This window comes from Cyprinus carpio, chromosome A5 (assembly GCF_018340385.1).
Source record: "Cyprinus carpio isolate SPL01 chromosome A5, ASM1834038v1, whole genome shotgun sequence".
In the NCBI taxonomy this organism is placed as follows: Eukaryota; Metazoa; Chordata; class Actinopteri; order Cypriniformes; family Cyprinidae; genus Cyprinus; species Cyprinus carpio.
In genome coordinates, this window is record NC_056576.1 from 18,487,293 (window position 1) to 18,508,459 (window position 21,167).

Here is a 21,167-nt window from a genome sequence, read left to right on the forward strand (position 1 = left end):
TATCTGCCTGGCATTCCCCATCCACACACCCCTGCTGCTGAATTTAACTGTGATATATTGGCGCCACCTTGTATCGCAGAAATGTATATAGGCTATAAAAAGTATAAAAATGTATATTAAAAGCGAAACTGGTTTGCTTTCGCGAAACAAGAATGCGATATGAGCCATCATCGGTTATGAACATAGACTGTTTATGAATCGTTCAATAAGACTTAGTTTGAATTCATCTAAATCCTTTTCTGAATGCCATATCGTTAGTAACATCGTGTCAACACACACATCCACGCTCATCTAAAACAAAAACAATCAAATAGATGTAGAAGGCATGGATATTAAAAAATGTAAAGTAATTTGTGCAACAATTACAGTGCAGATGTTGTGGTCAGTGGTCCTGTCTCACTGCCCTGGACATCACAGAAGAACCCTCTGAATCCGTCAGAGAGGTATCCATGTCGAGGCCAGTTTTGTGTTCTTAAACATCTGTAGCGTATTAGGGGCGTCGCTGAAGAGGGTAAAGGTGGGACTGGAGTTTCTCTCCGCCTGGCTATCACATAAAGCATTAGCTTGCGTGTTACACAAATAGAAACGCTATAAATCAAATATGCAATATATGGTGTTGAGCTTGTCGTAAATTTAACACAAGACATATATGGTACGAAATGGATCGAAAATATAGGGAATTATGTACATGCCTTCTATATTTCTTTGTTATAGCAGTTCAACTATGATAATTGATAACTGGTAACTTATTTAAATTTAAAACCCTTGATATTCCCGTATCAAAATAATGTATGATATATTTGTGTTTATATCCTATATAAGTTTATGTATAAATATCAATAATGATAATAATTAATTAATAATAATAATGTTCTGCTCATATTTAGTTTAATGACAACTTTATTTATTTTGGAACTGATTTCTAGCAAGGCCGTTATATGCTTTCCTTACTGTGGATGGACAGCTTCTATATACAGTAATTAAAACTGTAATGCCTGTCTATATTTAGTGTCTGCTTAGTGTACAAGTTCAACTCAATATAAGCGTAGGGGAGAGCATGATAAGACAGGAGCTCCAGTTGGTGGTAAGTTGCTTTGCAGTTTATATTAGCACACACTGGAATTGTTATTAATTTCATTTCAAACCTGAAGTGGAAGCAAAACATCTGTTGCTCTTTAGTTTGTAATAAAGCAGCATCAATTTAAATTTCTGCTGTTTATAAAATGTATCACTTATACAGTTTTAAACGTAAATTGTCTTGCAGGGGTGAATAAATTTTATCTGGTCACAAGGAAAGGGAAGGTATGTGGATTTCCCTTACATTGTTTGTGTTGATCAGATTGTTTTCATCTGTGTGTATGTAGCCCATTATTATATGCCAGATGAGTCTTTCTTTTTGATATCTTGGTTAAAATTTTTTATGTCATTTAAAATCAAAACTTCATAGGAAAAAACAGCATTTAAAATGATTTATGAATGTGTTTGTCTGTGTTAATAGATTTATACAGTTATATGGGGGTATGAAATAGTAGAGGGGCTGACATCTCATGTCAGCATTTCAATTGTCATTGCTATAAGACTAGTACTGTGAAGCAGTTTGTTTGACATTTGCTGGCAAGATGCAGGAGTTTTGGAGAATCAGCAGTGTAACATATATTTGAATCTTGTGTTTGGTGCTATATAATTTTATTTATTAAAAACTCTGCAATTTCCCTTTCCAATTACCAGTGAGCCGCCACCATGAGTACGGACGCGGAGATGGCCGTTTATGGCAAGGCTGCCATTTTCCTTCGTAAGCCTGAGAAGGAGAGAATCGAGGCTCAGAACAAACCATTCGATGCCAAGACTGCCTGCTATGTGGTTGAGCCTAAAGAGCTGTACGTCAAGGGAACCATCAAGAGCAAAGACGGTGCCAAAGTCACTGTTATTGTGAATGACACTAAGGAGGTGAATTTTTAACATTACATTAAATTTTTTACATATTTAATTTTAGACATTTTTCTGGTCTTTCTGAAATCTAATGGATCAAATTTTTAGGAGAAAGTTGTTAAAGAGGATGAAGTCTTCCCAATGAATCCTCCCAAGTTTGACAAGATTGAGGACATGGCCATGATGACCCATCTCAATGAACCCTCTGTGCTGTATAACCTCAAAGAGCGTTATGCCGCGTGGATGATCTACGTAAGTTCTGGGGCAAAGTAAAACAGCATTTATGTTCATTTATGTTTGCAATCTGACCACGTCTCTGCTCATTTCAGACCTACTCTGGGCTGTTCTGTGCTACTGTGAATCCCTACAAGTGGCTCCCAGTCTATGATGCAGAAGTGGTGGCTGCCTACAGAGGCAAAAAGCGTATGGAGGCCCCACCTCACATCTTCTCTGTCTCTGACAACGCCTATCAGTTCATGCTGACTGGTAAGATCTGATTTAGAAGATTTCAATTATGAATAAGTTGAATGTCATATTCACATTCATTTTCATTAAATAAAACATTTGCTGAAACATTATTACCTTCGAATTTACAGACAGAGAGAACCAGTCTGTCCTGATTACGTATGTACCTAGCCTACTATTAAAGATTTTGAGAACAGTTATATTTTGCTCTTGTGTAACTTCTATGTGTCTTATCATCTTCTGTCTTTTCATCTTTAATAAAACAGTGGAGAATCTGGTGCTGGAAAGACTGTGAACACCAAACGTGTCATCCAGTACTTTGCCACAGTTGCAGTTCAGGGTGATAAGAAGAAAGAGCAGGCTCCCGGCAAAATGCAGGTATGAGATACAAAACAAATATATTATTCTAAAAGATAGTGATTTACAGTCATCTCACACAATTTTTGATGTGTGAATTTGTGAAATGCCTGCAAACAGTGTTTAGACATAAAACCGAAAATTAATAATAATCTTTCAAACATCACAGGGCTCTCTTGAGGACCAGATTATTGCTGCCAACCCTCTGCTTGAGGCTTATGGTAATGCCAAGACTGTGAGAAATGACAACTCCTCTCGTTTTGTAAGTTCACCACTTTATATTTACATAGAGTCAAGTTGGTCAGTTGTGTTGAATTTTTTCTATACAAAGTTTTTTTTTTTTTTTTTTTTTTTTTTTTTTTTTTACTGTTTTAAAAGCTGGCTTCTTTTGCCTAATAGGAACTCAAATGATATTTTGTTTAAACAGGGTAAATTCATCAGAATTCACTTCGGTACATCAGGAAAACTGGCTAGTGCTGACATTGAGACATGTAGGTGTAGATGATTTCATTTACCAATCCTGCACATATGTCTTTGTCTGCCACTCTTCAGATGATTGTGACTCAAGTACATTCTCTCAACAGATCTGCTGGAGAAGTCTAGAGTGACATTCCAGCTTCCAGATGAGAGAGGGTACCACATCTTCTACCAGATGATGACCAACCACAAGCCTGAGCTGATTGGTAGATACACACATTTTTATTCAGTGGTTTCAATGCTTGATAATAATTATTGTAAGAAACTTAAAAACAACAACAACAATAATAGTAAATGCTCTGTGTGTTTTTACAGAAATGACGCTTATCACCACCAAACCCTATGACTTCCCCATGTGCAGTCAGGGTCAGATCACAGTAGCAAGCATTGATGATAAAGAGGAGCTGATGGCTACTGATGTGAGTCAATGCTGTTTGAATATTAACATATTCTATATAAATATGACTGATCAACGAGCTTATTCTACTCTGTAATTTCCAGTCTGCTATTGACATTCTGGGCTTCACTCCTGAGGAGAAGATGGGCATCTACAAGTTCACTGGAGCTGTGCTCCATCATGGTAACATGAAGTTCAAGCAGAAGCAGCGTGAGGAGCAGGCTGAGCCCGATGGCACAGAGGGTGAGACTAAATAATACCAATCTTTGTCATCACACACAGTGCTTTGATTTGAGAGATCATTGTTTCTATTGAGACAAAGAAAAGCGGGGGTTAGTTTTCAAAACAAGAAAAGGAATGGATATTTTTGTAAATTTTTATTTGCAGAGGCTGACAAAATCGCCTACCTTCTGGGTTTGAACTCTGCTGATATGCTGAAGGCTTTGTGCTACCCCAGAGTCAAGGTCGGAAATGAGTTTGTGACCAAAGGCCAGACCGTACCACAGGTATGTATTAACATATTTCCAGCTTGTCCATGTATTTAACCTGAAAATCTTCAGTCAATCTGACTATTTATTGCAAAAGCAAACATTTTTACTAAAACATTCACTCTATTCTACTTACAGGTTTACAACTCTGTAAGCGCCTTGTCCAAATCTATCTATGAGAGGATGTTCTTGTGGATGGTCGTTCGTATCAACCAGATGTTGGACACAAAACAACAAAGAAATTTCTTCATTGGTGTGCTGGATATTGCTGGCTTTGAGATCTTTGATGTGAGAATGATTCTTTTATCTTTTTTCCTGACAAACTGTGTCATATTCAGTAGTCAGTAAACTGCTTTTCTTCCTGCAGTTCAACAGCATGGAGCAGCTGTGCATCAACTTCACTAATGAGAAACTGCAACAGTTTTTCAACCACCACATGTTTGTGCTGGAACAAGAGGAGTACAAGAAGGAGGGCATTGTTTGGGAGTTCATTGACTTCGGCATGGACTTGGCTGCTTGCATTGAGCTCATTGAGAAGGTTTTTACTGGTTTATGAACTTTTCAGTTTCCATTTTCCATTCTCAAACATTACTTATTTGTAGCAATAAACAACATTCTTTTATAAACAGCCCATGGGAATCTTCTCCATCCTTGAAGAGGAGTGCATGTTCCCCAAGGCTACAGACACTTCCTTCAAGAACAAGCTGTATGATCAGCATCTTGGCAAGTGCAATGCTTTCCAGAAACCAAAGCCTGCCAAAGGCAAGGCTGAGGCCCACTTCTCTCTGGTCCACTACGCTGGAACTGTGGACTACAACGTTATTGGCTGGTTGGACAAGAACAAGGATCCACTGAATGAGTCTGTTGTGCAGCTTTACCAGAAGTCTTCTGTCAAACTGCTGGCTACTCTCTACCCACCCGTTGTTGAAGGTAATGACGAAAAAAGTGTTACTAATATAATTACGGACATTAATTTAACCAACCTTTGATTCAGTTTTGCACTTTCTTTCTTGTTTTTGCATTTATATGTGTCCATTTGTATTTTATCTCAATAGAGACCGGTGGAAAGAAGGGAGGCAAGAAGAAGGGTGGCTCCATGCAGACTGTGTCCTCCCAGTTCAGGGTATGATGTCACAGCAATATTGCTGTATTTGAAGGGAAAAAAAAAGAAAAAAAACAAAGCATGATGTCCCTTTTCTGTTCTCCACAGGAGAATTTGGGCAAGCTCATGACCAACTTGAGGAGCACCCACCCTCACTTTGTGCGTTGTCTGATTCCCAATGAGTCCAAGACTCCAGGTAAAGTAATAAAGGGCTAACAGATATTCTAGCATTAATACAATTTTAATATTAATCTTTATTTACCTAGCTCATGATGTAAACTGATTCCTACAGGTCTGATGGAGAACTTCCTGGTTATCCACCAGCTGAGGTGTAACGGTGTGCTGGAGGGCATCAGAATCTGTAGAAAGGGCTTCCCCAGCAGAATCCTCTACGGTGACTTCAAGCAGAGGTAAATGGGAACACATGAAAACACCAATTACTGTATGAGGTTCTTAATTAAAAAAACATGAAGCATTTTGCTTAATTTAACACAGATACAAGGTGCTGAATGCCAGTGTAATCCCAGAGGGGCAGTTTATTGACAACAAGAAGGCCTGTGAGAAACTCCTGGGATCCATCGATATTGATCACGACCAGTACAGATTTGGACACACAAAGGTTCATATTCTACTTTACAGCCTTTCAAAGATTCATTAATCATGATTATTAAGCCTATACAGGTAAATCAATGTCCTTTGATTTGCTGTTATGTATAAATGTAGGTGTTCTTCAAAGCTGGTCTTCTGGGTACTCTTGAGGAGATGCGTGATGAGAAACTGGCTGCTCTGGTCACAATGACTCAAGCTCTTTGCCGTGGTTACGTGATGAGGAGGGAGTTTGTGAAGATGATGGAGAGGAGGTGAGTAATCTCATAAATAAAGATGACTATGTGATAACTGTGTGAATGGTAAATGATGATTATGGCATTTAACTATGAATTATTCATAGGGAGTCCATTTACACCATCCAATACAACATCCGCTCATTCATGAATGTCAAACACTGGCCATGGATGAAAGTTTACTACAAGATTAAGCCTCTGCTGAAGAGTGCTGAGACTGAGAAGGAGCTGGCAACCATGAAAGAGGACTTTACAAAATGCAAAGAAGATCTTGCCAAGGCTGAAGCCAAAAAGAAGGAGCTTGAAGAGAAGATGGTGGCACTGCTGCAAGAGAAAAATGATCTGCAGCTGCAAGTGGCTTCTGTGAGTTTTCCTTATTCAATTAACTGAATTTTGGCTCCATTAAAAATAGCAGTGTGGTTTCCAGTGATTATAGCGATCTATTTTCCTAACAGGAATCTGAGAATCTCTCAGATGCTGAGGAGAGGTGTGAGGGTCTGATCAAGAGCAAAATCCAGCTTGAAGCTAAACTCAAAGAGACAACTGAGAGACTGGAGGATGAAGAAGAAATCAATGCTGAACTGACAGCCAAGAAGAGAAAACTGGAGGATGAGTGCTCTGAGCTGAAGAAAGACATTGATGACCTGGAGCTCACCTTGGCTAAAGTGGAAAAGGAGAGAGAAACACCACTGAGAATAAGGTTGGTGTTTGAGTTGGTTTAATCTTGGTCTTATATGATGATATAGAAAATGAATTGTAAAAAAATAAGCTCATTTGGAACAAAAAAAAAATCACACAGGTCAAGAACTTGACTGAGGAAATGGCATCTCAGGATGAGAGCATTGCCAAACTAACAAAAGAGAAGAAAGCTCTCCAAGAGGCACATCAGCAGACCCTGGATGATCTTCAGGCAGAGGAGGACAAAGTCAACACCCTGACCAAATCCAAGACAAAACTTGAGCAGCAAGTTGATGATGTGAGTTACTAATTAAACAAGTCATGAATTCATTAAATTAACACACTTTTTTTCCTGAACATATTTTATATATAATCTTCCCATAGCTTGAGGGTTCCCTTGAACAAGAGAAGAAGCTCCGCATGGATCTGGAAAGAGCAAAGAGAAAGCTTGAAGGAGACCTGAAATTAGCACAAGAGTCCATCATGGACCTGGAAAATGACAAGCAGCAATCTGACGAGAAACTTAAAAAGTAATTAAATTAAGTCTTTGAAATCTTTTATTGATAACTTTTTTTGTTGTTGTCTTATTGTTTTACAAACTATTTATCATTGAATAACCACAGGAAAGACTTTGAAACAAGCCAGCTGCTCAGCAAGATTGAAGATGAACAATCTCTGGGTGCTCAACTCCAGAAAAAGATCAAGGAGCTTCAGGTATTTCTTTAGTTTTTTTTTTTTTTTTTTTTTTTAAATATTGTTGAAGGCAAAGGTAAAATAAAAACTAATAAGATTTCATTGATTACTTGCCACTGTAGGCTCGCATTGAGGAACTGGAGGAAGAGATTGAGGCTGAGCGTGCTGCTCGTGCCAAGGTTGAGAAGCAGAGAGCTGATCTCTCCAGGGAACTTGAGGAGATCAGTGAGAGGCTTGAGGAGGCTGGAGGAGCCACTGCTGCTCAGATCGAGATGAATAAGAAGCGTGAAGCTGAATTCCAGAAGCTGCGTCGTGATCTTGAAGAGTCCACCCTCCAGCATGAAGCTACTGCTGCAGCCCTCCGTAAGAAGCAGGCAGACAGTGTGGCTGAGCTGGGAGAGCAAATCGACAACCTCCAGCGTGTCAAGCAGAAGCTTGAGAAAGAGAAGAGTGAATACAAAATGGAGATTGATGATCTCTCCAGCAACATGGAAGCTGTTGCCAAAGCAAAGGTTGGCAATTTTATGTCTAAAGTATATAAAACATGTCTTGATGTTTTTCAGACATCTAATGACTTCTGTATTTGCAGGCTAATCTTGAGAAGATGTGCCGCACCCTTGAGGACCAACTTAGTGAAATTAAGTCCAAGAATGATGAGAACATTCGCCAGATAAATGACCTCAGTGCTCAAATAGCAAGACTTCAAACTGAAAATGGTAACCCAATAACAACCATGATGAAATAATAGTACTTCAACAGTAAGAGTGTGGTCTATTAAGAATATTCAGCATGAATCGTTGACAAAGTCTTATTAGAGCATGCACACATATTTAAATTTGGAAAAGAGTTTGTTTTGATATTAACTAAAAGAGATTTTGCACAGTCTGACAGAGTGAATCTAAATCTAAACAGGTGAGTTTGGCCGTCAGCTGGAGGAGAAGGAGGCTCTGGTTTCTCAGCTCACCAGAGGCAAACAAGCTTTCACTCAGCAAACTGAGGAGCTTAAGAGGCAGATTGAAGAGGAGGTTAAGGTAATACAGCATGATCAATACAAGCACATATTTTCTACTTACTATACAACAAAGCTAATATTATGTGACTTTGTCTCCTAGGCTAAGAACGCACTGGCCCACGCTGTGCAATCAGCCCGTCATGACTGCGACCTGCTCCGTGAGCAGTTTGAGGAAGAGCAGGAGGCAAAGGCTGAGCTGCAGCGGGGAATGTCAAAGGCCAACAGTGAAGTTGCTCAGTGGAGAACCAAATATGAAACTGACGCCATCCAGCGCACTGAGGAGCTTGAAGAGGCCAAGTATGAACATGATAAGAGCTGATTAATATATTCTCATATGGAAAAAGGCTTTCATATTAAAATGTTCACAAATTCATAACAGGAAGAAGCTGGCTCAGCGCCTGCAAGAGGCAGAGGAACAAATTGAGGCTGTGAATTCCAAATGTGCATCTCTGGAGAAGACCAAACAGAGACTCCAGGGTGAAGTGGAGGACCTCATGATTGATGTGGAGAGAGCCAACGCTTTGGCTGCCAACCTTGACAAGAAGCAGAGGAACTTTGACAAGGTAAAAAGTTTGAGTCATTATGTAATATTCTCTTTTTTAAAGTATTGCTGGAATGGACTTTGATCAACATGTTGCAAACAAACCTGACCCTGAAATATTTCCACTAAAGGTCCTGGCAGAATGGAAACAGAAATATGAGGAAGGTCAGGCAGAGCTGGAAGGAGCCCAGAAAGAGGCTCGTTCACTCAGCACTGAGCTGTTCAAGATGAAGAATTCCTATGAGGAGACTCTGGATCAGCTGGAGACCCTCAAGAGAGAGAACAAGAATCTGCAGCGTAAGAATGAAACATTATAAATTAAACATATATGATTGCTGAACGTTCATAATCATACGGATTATATTTTTCCTTTGTACAGAGGAGATTTCAGATCTGACAGAGCAGTTAGGTGAGACAGGTAAGAGCATCCATGAGCTGGAAAAGGCCAAGAAACAAGTGGAGACTGAGAAGGCAGAGATTCAGACCGCCCTGGAGGAGGCTGAAGTGAGTATCTGAAGATCAGTATTTAAATCTGGCTAAAACCCTTGTACTGTCTTGTTCATTTTGAAATTTAAATGTTGTTTTTATTATTAATAGGGCACTCTGGAGCATGAGGAGTCCAAGATTCTCCGTGTCCAGCTTGAGCTAAACCAGGTCAAGGGTGAGATTGACAGGAAGCTTGCAGAGAATGATGAGGAGATGGAGCAGATCAAGAGGAACAGCCAGAGAGTCACTGAATCCATGCAGAGCACTCTGGACTCTGAGGTCAGGAGCAGGAATGATGCCCTGAGAATCAAGAAGAAGATGGAGGGAGACCTTAATGAGATGGAGATTCAGCTGAGCCACGCCAATCGCCAGGCTGCTGAGGCCCAGAAACAGCTCAGGAACGTTCAGGGACAGCTCAAGGTATGTGACTTCTCTTTGACTTTAAGTTGCATTAGTATGTTTGTATAATCTAGCCTATGTTTAGTAAAGACCAACAGAAAGCACACTGCAAGCTTATTGTAAAGCTATTGTTATGTTCAGGACGCCCAACTGCACCTTGATGATGCTCTGAGAGGACAGGAAGACATGAAGGAGCAGGTGGCCATGGTGGAGCGCAGAAACACTCTGATGCAAGCTGAGATTGAGGAGCTGAGAGCTGCTCTGGAGCAGACAGAGAGAGGTCGCAAAGTGGCTGAACAAGAGCTGGTGGACGCCAGTGAGCGTGTCGGGCTGCTGCACTCACAGGTAAGGGCATATTGTTTTTACAATGAAATAAAGGAAATTGAGAGCCTCATCTAAAATGCTCATGCTGTTGCTTTTCATGTTGCAGAACACAAGTCTCCTGAACACCAAGAAGAAGCTTGAGGCTGACCTTGTTCAGATCCAGAGTGAAGTTGATGACACTATTCAGGAAGCCAGAAATGCAGAGGAGAAGGCCAAGAAGGCCATCACTGATGTGAGAAACAGTAGCTGCCAAATGTTTCACAAGAGGTGTCCTGAAAAATGTGGATCTAATGAATTTCTGTATTTGTGCAAAGCTGCAATGATGGCAGAAGAGCTGAAGAAGGAGCAGGACACCAGTGCTCACCTTGAGAGGATGAAGAAGAATCTGGAGGTCACAGTGAAGGACCTGCAGCACCGTCTGGATGAGGCTGAGAATCTCGCCATGAAGGGAGGAAAGAAACAACTCCAGAAACTGGAGAGTAGGGTAAATATATTTAAAAGATTTTTTTTTTCATATAAAATATAATTTTAGGATAAAAAGATGTTGCTTAGACTTATTCCTAAAATTAAAGCACCATCTCATATTCCAAAAGTAGTTATCAGGCAATACCTACTCAGGTGTACACTTTGTCTGAAACCTTGTATGTGCTGTCAAAGGTCCGTGAGCTTGAGGCTGAAATTGAAGCAGAACAGAGACGTGGAACTGATGCTGTTAAGGGTGTCCGTAAATATGAGAGGAGAGTGAAAGAGCTGTCTTATCAGGTATGATCATACCCGACCAATTCCAGAGATTTATCCATGCAAATCTATGAAATATTTTTTATTGTTTGTAGACTGAGGAGGATAAGAAGAACATCAACAGACTTCAGGATCTGGTTGATAAGCTGCAGCTGAAGGTCAAAGCCTACAAAAGGCAGGCTGAGGAGGCGGTATGTTAAATTTATTTGAATATTTTGACACATTTGATTATTAATTAGTAATTTATTTACTGGTGCAATATCACTGATGTTCCACAGCTCAGTTAACAAACATGGTAAAATTGGTACTCTTTAGGAGGAGCAAGCCAACTCTCATCTGTCCAAGTTGAGGAAGGTGCAGCATGAGCTGGAGGAGGCTGAGGAGCGTGCTGACATTGCTGAGTCTCAAGTCAACAAGCTCAGAGCCAAGAGCCGTGATGCTGGAAAGGTCAGTTTCATAATAACAGAGTCTGAACTCAGTACAATAAATGATTTCTTGCACTTACTGAGAAGAAACATACAGTATTCAGCTTATGTACTGATCATTTACATGACTTCTGTATGCCCTTTTTTTCTGTCTCAGGCCAAAGAAGAGTGAAACCCTCAAACCTGATGGAAGGCTCTACTGAAGTCATATAATATGATTGTTCTGTAGATTTACATGTAATATTCCTTTTGAAATAAATCTGTGCTAACTAGATATTTGTTTTGGAGTGATCTTTAGAGGAATTTTATTCTCAAATAAATTAATGAATTAATTAAAAAAAATTACATTATCACTTAAATAATGAAATATTCTAAATTCTTGTCAAGAATGTAAAAAAGCTTGTTCATAAAGGTTACCTCCACTCTTGTAAGAAAAAAGGAAAGTTTTAAATTAAAAGTTAAGCAAGCCTGTAAGAACTCACACTTAGGTGGTCACAAACAGACAGTTGATTATTTAATGGAATTTACCTGAGTGGAAATTCTGCCATTATAGCAATAGCGCCAGAAGAAATGAAGTGGTTGAATAAATACCTTGGAGGCCACAATAGTGGACTCTTTTGAGCTGGAAAACTACCCATTAATGGTTTCAACATATGTTGCTTAATTAAACATTTAATTAATCCATTAAGATTTAGGTGTATGAGTTTCGGGATTAAAATTGAATAAATATGCAGTAAAATTGATCTAGGTTGACATTACATCCATTTAATTCCTTTGAAATACATAGTGCATACAAATAATCTGTTTTAATCAATAAACAAAACAACAACAACAAACGTTTTGTCACACATATTAACATCATGTTCTATTCAATTAGCCTATTCTAATAAAAAAGTATAAATAATAATAATAAAATAAAATAAAAACTATAGCTACAGTAGCCACAATTTGACCAGGGTTTTGCTCACTAACCATAGTTTAATCATGGTATTTAAATATGATTATACGAATAGTAAACCGCAAAAAAAAAAAAAAAAAAAAAAAAAAAAAAAAAAAAAACCTTGATATTACACTTTTACTATAGTATATTAATGTTTTTTTTTAGTAATTTCATGGTTATTTTTTTTATTTTTATTTGTAAATTTAATTTATATATGTATGAGTAAGATGTAAATGTAAGCGCTGGACCTCGGCAGGTTAGTGGGGAAATATATTTATTTATTATTCAGAATGCTTATTTGGAAGAGAAATATATTCATAGGAACATTTCAGCAGGTTGAAAATAATTAATGTTAACGCAGAGAATATGCTTGTTTTTAAAAATTGCCAGCCCTAAAACGTAGTGCTTTCTCATGAGAAATGGTCTGTATGTAGGTGCAAATGCTGACCGGAAACTCCCAAGCTGTACTGTGTAGAACGCAGAAGTATTTGTGCAAGTTGTCCAAATTTGTTGAAATGGGGGTTTAATTATGTGTCTAATCTGTCTCAGGCAATACACATGATATGTCCACTGTGTCATTTGAATGTGAGATTTTGGATATTGCAAGATAATATTGCAAGATTCTGTGAGTGCAGTCTTTATATGTATTAGTTACAAACAAATGTGATATTACAGAAAGTATGAACAAGAGGGTATAAGTTTTTATTACAATATTGCAAGTGTCACAGTTGCTGTGGGTCTTTTACTCAGAGGTCTCCTTACCCTTAATAAAAAGAGATGTCTTAAGGTGATGATATAGACTAAACTTTAGCCAAGGTGAGCTCCAGGTCATCAATGTCTTTCTTCAGCTCAGAGCACTCATCCTCCAGTTTTCTCTTCTTGGCTGTCAGTTCAGCATTGATTTCTTCTTCATCCTCCAGTCTCTCAGTTGTCTCTTTGAGTTTAGCTTCAAGCTGGATTTTGCTCTTGATCAGACCCTCACACCTCTCCTCAACATCTGAGAGATTCTCAGATTCCTGTTAGGAAAATAGATCGCTATAATCACTGGAAACCACACTGCTATTTTTAATGGAGCCAAAATTCAGTTAATTGAATAAGGAAAACTCACAGAAGCCACTTGCAGCTGCAGATCATTTTTCTCTTGCAGCAGTGCCACCATCTTCTCTTCAAGCTCCTTCTTTTTGGGTCAGCCTTGGCAAGATCTTCTTTGCATTTTGTAAAGTCCTCTTTCATGGTTGCCAGCTCCTTCTCAGTCTCAGCACTCTTCAGCAGAGGCTTAATCTTGTAGTAAACTTTCATCCATGGCCAGTTTGACATTCATGAATGAGCGAATGTTGTATTGTTGTATTTAGATAATTATGTCAAAGTTTTTTTTTTTTTTTTTTTTTTTTTAAGGCACTTAGTTTTATTCTGGTCAACAAAATACTTCCTTCACTTTACAGGTCATACATACGTTTAAAAAAAAAAAAAAAAAAACTAAGGAAAATTTTTGATGTTTGTTTTTGTGTGATGACAAAGATTGGTATTATTTAGTCTCACCCTCTGTGCCATCAGGCTCAGCCTGTTCCTCACGCTGCTTCTGCTTGAACTTCATGTTACCATGATGGAGCACAGCTCCAGTGAACTTGTAGATGCCCATCTTCTCCTCAGGAGTGAAGCCCAGAATGTCAATAGCAGACTGGAAATTACAGAGTAGAATAAGCTCGTTGATCAGTCATATTTATATAGAATATGTTAATATTCAAACATTGACTCACATCAGTAGCCATCAGCTCCTCTTTATCATCAATGCTTGCTACTGTGATCTGACCCTGACTGCACATGGGGAAGTCATAGGGGTTGGTGGTTATGATGGTGAGCGTCATTTCTGTAAAACGAGTATTTAATTTTATTGTTGTTGTTGTTTTTTTTTTTTATTATGATGTGGTAGCCTCTCTCATCTGGAAGCTGGAATGTCACTCTAGACTTCTCCAGCAGATCTGTTGAGAGGATGTGCTTGAGTCACAATCATCTGAAGAGTGACAGACAAAGACAAATGTGCAGGATTGGTAAATGAAATCATGTCCACCTACATGTCTCAATGTCAGCACTAGCCAATTTTCCTGATGTACCGAAGTGAATTCTGATGAATTTACCCTGTTTAAACAAAATAAGATAATACATAAATAATAGTAATAATAATCTCTGTATAGAAAAATCCACCAAAACTAACCAGTTGTACTCTACTGTATGTAAATATAAAGTGGTGAACTTACAAAACGAGAGGAGTTGTCATTTCTCACAGTCTTGGCATTACCATAAGCCTCAAGCAGAGGGTTGGCAGCAATAATCTGGTCCTCAAGAGAGCCCTGTGATGTTTGAAAGATTGTTATTAATTTTCTGTTTTATGTCTAAACACTGTTTGCAGGCATTTCACAAACTCACATATCATATATTGTGTGAGATAACTGTAATTCACTGTCTTTCAGAATAATATCTTTGTTTTGTATCTCATACCTGCATTTTGCCAGGAACCTGCTCTTTCTTCTTATCACCCTGAACTGCAACTGTGGCAAAGTATTGGATGATATTGGATTTGTTCTGCCAGCCAAGCAGAAGTTAAATATGGCTAACTTATGTCTAATATGGCATGAATGAGAGTCAAAGGAATTGGTCAGGTGAAGCACTTGGCACTGACAATCATTTTGAAGATGGAAAAGACTAACTGTACTGCATATGTCATTTTTCTTCCAGAACATAAATACTGTAGACCTACTTGTGTTTCACTGTTTGTCTATGAAGTTTAGATATGAAAGTTTATATATAACAAGGCCTATGCCACTGGCCGGACATGATAAAATTTACTGGCCAAATTTTTTTTTTACCGGCCATTAAACACTTTTTGCAAAAACAGGATGTTATTACTATTACAATGACTAAACATATTTACATATTTTTATTTGTCCTGCTGGTGCATTTTCCCTCAATTTTACCTATTAATTATAGCTTTTCAACATTACAGTATAATTGAAAGCCAACATTTTACTGGCTCAAAAGAGGGGGGTGTTTTATGTTATAATACATCGTGTATATACTCACTAAACTAAGAGTGACATCTTTTTAGTGGTTGAGCACTCTTTGCCAGCTTTCTAGTCTATAATCCATTTGAAATGTAGAACTTGCACATACACGTTGCAAAGTTTCGGGAATGACGTCTGCATATTTATGCGGGATTCGCTCGCAAAGCAGCAGTGATTTACATAGCGATTTACATTGAGCGTGTACACACAATATCTGAGCGAGAGCAGAGATCATTCATAAAAGAACAATGTATATTTAAAAGCACACGTCCAGTTTTGTGTGAGTGAAGGAAATCCGCTCGCGAGTGGAGAGATTCTTGCTCGTGCATTACATGGATCACTTAACATTAATGCGCTCTCGATATTAGTCGTTTAGGTCACACTATAGAAACCGCCTAAAATTAAGCATAAAGAGGAGAAGAAAGCGGCCCTAGGTAGCTGCACATGCCAGGATCCGCCACTGCCAGATGCAGTTAGAAATTTACTAAATCAGAATCAGAATCAGAAAACAGAAAACACTAAAAACAAGCCTATCGCAAGACATATGGTAGGGGGGCACCTGGGGTGGCCAGCCAAACATTTTTTTTGGGGGGTGCTGGTCACCACGTAGACACGCCCTTGAACCTACCATGTCACCATACGGGCACCGTACTAAGGCTACAGACAGACAAGTGAGGGTTTTTCAGGGTTGGAGGCTTGGAGCTAAACTCTGCAGGACATCGGCACTCCAGGACCGACGATGCCTTCCCCTGCTTTAAACCTGATATGGCGCAGATCTGACACACATATCCGATATTCTCCCAGCTCCTTTCGGTCATTTAAGACTTTATGACTCATTTAAGACTACGTTTACGAGGTAACTCGACAAAATCGCGCATTTTGACATAATTGTGTGTGTTTCCGTGCGTTGAAGTGCTACTGGTGAGCTGTCTGAATCGTATGTGTACAGCCGACCGCGCACACTTTCAAACTGTACATCTGCACCGTTTAGGCAGCGTGGTATGCGTCGCATCATTATCGGGTTATAAAGCATAAAAAAGGGAAAGGTTAATCTTCCGAAATGAAGCACCAAAATCTTCAAAGTTATTAAAACCGTGTCTCGGGTCAAGCATGATACTTTTGTTTTGAAAAAAATCAATTTTGCAACTGATTTTTGTTGACACTACCTAAAAATATGTAGGCTATGGAATGTCAGCAGATGTATTATGATACACCATTGAGACTGAAAACAAGACAGGCTTAATCATACATGGATTAGTTCTTATTTAATGTTAAATGTCAAGGAGACATATGTATATAACTGCCTGGCTTTGTCATCACTATGCAGCAGCATCACTACTGGATAATGATTTTTTTGTTTGTTTGTTTGTTTGTTTGTTTACTTTTTTAAAGTTTTTAATAAGAAAAGGTTATGGAAATATATTGTCTCAATATTAATTATTTTGTGATATTTTTAAGTATGTTAAGATGTTGACAGCGTTATGTAATTATGTAATTGGGAGTGTCATTTTTACCTCCAGAAAATGTTGGAGAACTAATGTTCAAATGACAGAAATATAGCTTCAAATTGTATAATTCAGCATATATATATATATATAGTGGCCCCAAAAAAACATTTTGAGTTAGGAGACATGTAAGTCACTTTTTGTATAAATTTCATTGCATTAGAAACAATATCAAATCAAGTGGCATCTGTACAACCACAGGTGTAGTTCATCACATTAACTATTATATGTTCTGCTAACATTTGACAACCATAGTGTACAAATACCTGCTTTTTTTTTAAATAGCATATCTATTGTTTAATCATTGTAAACCGTTTTCAAAACTGTCTTGTGAAATGTTTTGCTTAAAATATGTGTGCAATTTTTATTTCTTTATTTATTTTTTCAAAATACCACTTATTTTATTTCGTTATATATTGAGAAAACATCAAATTTGGCTTAAGTGTTGAGAATCATGCTTTCTCATGAGAAATATTAGATATTAACAATATTGTAACATCACCTCATCATATATCCCCCTGAAACGTGTGATGCTCATTCACTCAGAAACTGACATCAACACTAGCATAACATTTGCCAGATTTTTTTATAGCAGGCAAAAGAGTGTAGTGCTGAGCCCTGCACTTTCTCAGCATGCATAGCTTTTAGTAGGTTAGGGCTCTATGAAGATGATCATGGAAAATCCCCATACAGTGTTATTAAACTGGCAGAAACAATCTTTGGCAAGAACAACATTCATTCAGTGTAATTTTATGGTAGGAAATAATATAAAGTTAAGAGTCAATGCCATGCCAACTATTGATAAGCATTTTTTTTTTATCTTCTGAACATACTGTATGTAAGATGTACTGTATGCTATAAGTGAAACTTATCCTCTCACACACACACACACACACACACACACACACACACACACACACACACACACACAAAACACCAACTAGACTACCCTATATGCAAATAACAGATATGTTCACATATTTATGTTGTGCACGTAACACTGAATTGTGAACATGTTGACAAACTAATCTTTTATTGTGCCATAAATCTTCATTCACTCATTACACTTGCTCATACTACAGACGGTGGAGAGTGGCCCCTGCAGTGCTCCCTGGCATTATCACTATTTCAACACCCTCTTTCCTCCTGAATATCTTGAGACTTGTCATGTAATTGGAGACTCCCTGGGCCGTATTTCTGGCATGTCCACCATGTGTGCGCTCAGTAAGTTAAATGAAGGTGCCAAGTGGCGGTTCTACATGCCCTGGTGTTATATGGTGTATATTTACAGGCCTAGTTCCAGCCCTTAATTTAATCTGCCATGTACTAACAGCAATAATCATAAGAATTTTAATAGGCTCAGCCTCTGTAAAATACAACTGATGATGCATTAAGTCATAATTGACTTACCGAGCCAGGAAATAAAGAAATCCTTACTGTCAGGTTTTTAATAGCCGTTTACATTACCTCACTGTAACGTACTGTCATTTGATTGTGTAAATTCCCTCAACAACTTGTAGGAATGACAGAGAAAGCTGTTTTGTGCCCTAAATAACAAATTTAAACCAGCAACAGCTAGATATGAACACATACACACACACACACACACACACACACACACACACATATATATATATATATATATATATATATATACACACACACATATACATATGTATTTATTTATATATATATATATATATATATATATATATATATATATATATATATATATATGTATATATTATATATATATATATATATTTATATGCTTGATTATCTGTCAGCAACACAGATCTTTGAGTAAAAAGGATAAGTCATCTGGCCAATTCATAACTAAATCAAGGTAACAGAAATGGGAAAATACTGAGCATTTGTCAACACATTGCTGTTTTTACTGTGCCTAGTGTAAATGAGACATGTAATTTGATGACTGCTCCTGAGTAATGTGATGAAAGCTGTGGAACACATACAAAAATAGTCAAGGTAAAACTGTGGAGGTAAGGAGAAACCTAGTCTCGCCCACGGCCCATTGGCTGAAGGTCTGAATTCGCGAGACTAAGAGACACCTGCCTCCATACTTCTAAACACCCCAAGAAGGAAACCAAAGAAGGAAGGCTTTGGGTTTCATAACTGACTGTGTCATGACCTGCCTCACAAGCAGTGTAGTAGTGTGAAGTTAAAAGCACTGAGAATCTGGTGTCAGCTCCACAGCTTTAAATACCAGCACCATCTAGAGGATGTGACCTGAAGCTCTACTCAGCTGCATGATTAGATTTAGTTATTTACTTACCTATTTATTGATTTTCCCAGACAATCTTGTTAATTATATTTACATTACTTTATTGTTATATTATTTCCACCATTCTCAAAACAGATGTACTGAAATAGTCTCTCAATATCTGAAGGATTGTCCTAGCATTATATGACACGAGTATGAAGCCCTTTACTTCTTCTTCTTTTTTTTTTAATACTAGCCTGAGAATGAGTGAACTGGAAAATCAAATCTCTCTACTTACTGGTTACACAAATTATGTATTGCATAATGGTATTTAAACCAAAGTAACAGCAGAACTCATCAATTTAGCATATTACTGTCTCTAGTAATGTTTGGCAATAATTCATAACAAGATAAATATTTTCATGCAAAGCCAGTATTTACAAATCCTTCTAATATTAGCTATCAAAAACAAAAGGTTAACACATTCATTACTTTCAACACGTGTACACATACATATTAAATCAGATGGGCTATGCCTAACCCTTAACTAGAACTGCAAGTTACTTGTTACCAGTTAGGCACAGCTCGTCTGATTTTGCAGGTAACTGTTTGTCCATCATGTGAATAGGGATGACAATCTCTCCAGGTAGACTGATATTAGAGCCAGGTAATGGGGCCTCAACTGAGAGAATACCATCTGGAGACAGTATGGAGTTGATCTGTTTTAGGTCTAAGTCAGCTGGAAGCCTAAAGAATTACACAAGAGAAATGAAACCAGCCATGAGTAATGATAGACTAACATGAAATACAAAATTTTAAAATGCAACCCTTTTTTAAATACATGAGAAGTTACTATGAGAACACGAAAATAAAAAAGTAAACCAAAAACTCCCTTACTTGTATTTTCTTGTAAAGCTTCTTGAGATCAACCTGTGATTTTCCTGCCTTTCTTCATGATTACCTATGGAAGAAAACAGATATTGAAGAACATGCCCCTGAAGTCTCTAGGAAATGTGATCTGCATTATATGATGTCATTGCATAGGCTGGTACATTTACATAAATACCCGTGCATTATGAATTCTTCACACAGAATAAAGCCAGGCATATGAGGTTCATCATACCTGTTATCTCCAAATATCCATCCTTGGTTTTGATGTTTATCTCCTCTGGAGAAAATGGACTGACATCTAGACAGACTTTCCAGTTTTGCTGTCCTTTTATTTGTTCACGGACAGTTTCAGAAACACGTCCCTCTGATCCAGTACATGATTTAGGTGGAATCTCCATGCACAAAGAGCTGAAGAGAGGTAAACGCATAGACCCTGGCCAGGTTGAAGTCCCCAATCTTTTCCTTGCTGATTCTATCCAGCTAACCTCATCTGGTTCGAGGAAACAGGGGAGATCAGTGTTTTGGTCGAAAAGGTTTTGTGTCTTTTCCTGTAGAGGATCCCAGCAACCATTTCTTTGAAACAAAGGACGGGGCATCTTTAAACACAATTTCAAAACTGAAAAACACTTGGAACTTTAAGAATTTTCAATGCCTGATGCTGATACAACAGGAGTAAATCTGATTCACCAACTTGTAAAATGCTGCAGAAAGCTGCCGCTCACTTCTTTTATACTGTTCTTTTCTATTAAACCTTTATCCCAAATAATCCAGTTACCCAGTCCCAAACATCAACAAAGAGGCTTGGCAAATCTTTCACCCCTGTGTTACAATCTGACGTACACAGAATGATGCCATCCTCTCTGTATTAATAGAACTGAAAGGGTAATGGCAAATTCTTGGTGCATGACAATGGGCACACTGGCAATAGTGTCATTGCATTAATGGCCTCTGTAGTCTGGTCACATCTTGGAGCTCTTTTTTTCACTATAGTTACCAACTTTGTTGTACAACAGTATGTACTTTCAGCCTTTCTCTCAGCTCTAGAGAATTCCTCAGTCGTGTAAACAACATTTAGAGCCAGATATACCAAGATGCATTGCATAACACTAATAACTGCTCTGATTTTACTACCTGATGTTAAATTGAGAGCAGGTGACAAAAACACAAAAAAAAACACAAAAAAACCCACAATGCCAAA

At 38.0% G+C, this 21,167-nt stretch overlaps 4 protein-coding genes and 1 long non-coding RNA gene across 5 annotated transcripts in view; 2 read left to right on the forward strand and 3 right to left on the reverse strand.

The window, feature by feature from the left end:
• Positions 1 to 11,627, forward strand: part of LOC109074077 (myosin heavy chain, fast skeletal muscle-like) — a 36,958-nt gene extending 25,331 nt beyond the window's left edge. Inside the window, 35 exon segments of the mRNA XM_042756287.1 lie at positions 2,921 to 3,013; positions 3,179 to 3,242; positions 3,336 to 3,434; positions 3,544 to 3,647; positions 3,730 to 3,868; positions 4,013 to 4,131; positions 4,252 to 4,401; positions 4,481 to 4,651; positions 4,743 to 5,043; positions 5,169 to 5,236; positions 5,324 to 5,411; positions 5,508 to 5,625; positions 5,711 to 5,834; positions 5,939 to 6,075; positions 6,165 to 6,420; positions 6,513 to 6,731; positions 6,734 to 6,757; positions 6,857 to 7,033; positions 7,120 to 7,265; positions 7,359 to 7,449; positions 7,551 to 7,940; positions 8,018 to 8,144; positions 8,341 to 8,459; positions 8,541 to 8,737; positions 8,820 to 9,003; positions 9,113 to 9,278; positions 9,361 to 9,485; positions 9,579 to 9,887; positions 10,008 to 10,211; positions 10,297 to 10,422; positions 10,504 to 10,674; positions 10,848 to 10,952; positions 11,024 to 11,119; positions 11,244 to 11,375; positions 11,511 to 11,627. Coding sequence (XP_042612221.1) covers positions 2,921 to 3,013; positions 3,179 to 3,242; positions 3,336 to 3,434; positions 3,544 to 3,647; positions 3,730 to 3,868; positions 4,013 to 4,131; positions 4,252 to 4,401; positions 4,481 to 4,651; positions 4,743 to 5,043; positions 5,169 to 5,236; positions 5,324 to 5,411; positions 5,508 to 5,625; positions 5,711 to 5,834; positions 5,939 to 6,075; positions 6,165 to 6,420; positions 6,513 to 6,731; positions 6,734 to 6,757; positions 6,857 to 7,033; positions 7,120 to 7,265; positions 7,359 to 7,449; positions 7,551 to 7,940; positions 8,018 to 8,144; positions 8,341 to 8,459; positions 8,541 to 8,737; positions 8,820 to 9,003; positions 9,113 to 9,278; positions 9,361 to 9,485; positions 9,579 to 9,887; positions 10,008 to 10,211; positions 10,297 to 10,422; positions 10,504 to 10,674; positions 10,848 to 10,952; positions 11,024 to 11,119; positions 11,244 to 11,375; positions 11,511 to 11,525 — 5,154 coding nt within the window. The 3' untranslated portion in view covers positions 11,526 to 11,627.
• Positions 1,215 to 2,793, forward strand: LOC122134327 (myosin-4). The gene is made up of 6 exons (XM_042756288.1): positions 1,215 to 1,302; positions 1,729 to 1,947; positions 2,038 to 2,181; positions 2,259 to 2,415; positions 2,526 to 2,553; positions 2,661 to 2,793. Exons 2-6 carry the CDS (start codon positions 1,741 to 1,743, stop codon positions 2,776 to 2,778), a joined length of 654 nt encoding a protein of 217 aa, XP_042612222.1. The 5' UTR covers positions 1,215 to 1,302; positions 1,729 to 1,740; the 3' UTR covers positions 2,779 to 2,793.
• A 1,450-nt stretch (positions 11,628 to 13,077) lies between the features above and the next one.
• Positions 13,078 to 13,619, reverse strand: LOC109074083 (myosin-6-like). Its single transcript, XM_019090128.2, has 2 exons — positions 13,402 to 13,619; positions 13,078 to 13,309 (listed from the first exon to the last, which is right to left on the reverse strand). Exons 1-2 carry the CDS (start codon positions 13,450 to 13,452, stop codon positions 13,094 to 13,096), a joined length of 267 nt encoding a protein of 88 aa, XP_018945673.2. The 5' UTR covers positions 13,453 to 13,619; the 3' UTR covers positions 13,078 to 13,093.
• Positions 13,620 to 14,205: 586 nt separating this feature from the next.
• Positions 14,206 to 14,821, reverse strand: LOC109074065. The gene is made up of 4 exons (XR_006160047.1): positions 14,790 to 14,821; positions 14,549 to 14,641; positions 14,366 to 14,429; positions 14,206 to 14,272 (listed from the first exon to the last, which is right to left on the reverse strand). It is a non-coding gene; the product is annotated as an uncharacterized LOC109074065 (long non-coding RNA).
• Positions 14,822 to 19,183: 4,362 nt separating this feature from the next.
• Positions 19,184 to 20,699, reverse strand: hspb15 (heat shock protein, alpha-crystallin-related, b15). Its single transcript, XM_019091374.2, has 3 exons — positions 20,202 to 20,699; positions 19,976 to 20,039; positions 19,184 to 19,825 (listed from the first exon to the last, which is right to left on the reverse strand). The coding sequence occupies exons 1-3, from the start codon at positions 20,563 to 20,565 to the stop codon at positions 19,639 to 19,641; spliced, it is 615 nt and encodes a 204-aa protein (XP_018946919.1). The 5' UTR covers positions 20,566 to 20,699; the 3' UTR covers positions 19,184 to 19,638.
• Positions 20,700 to 21,167: the final 468 nt, after the last annotated feature.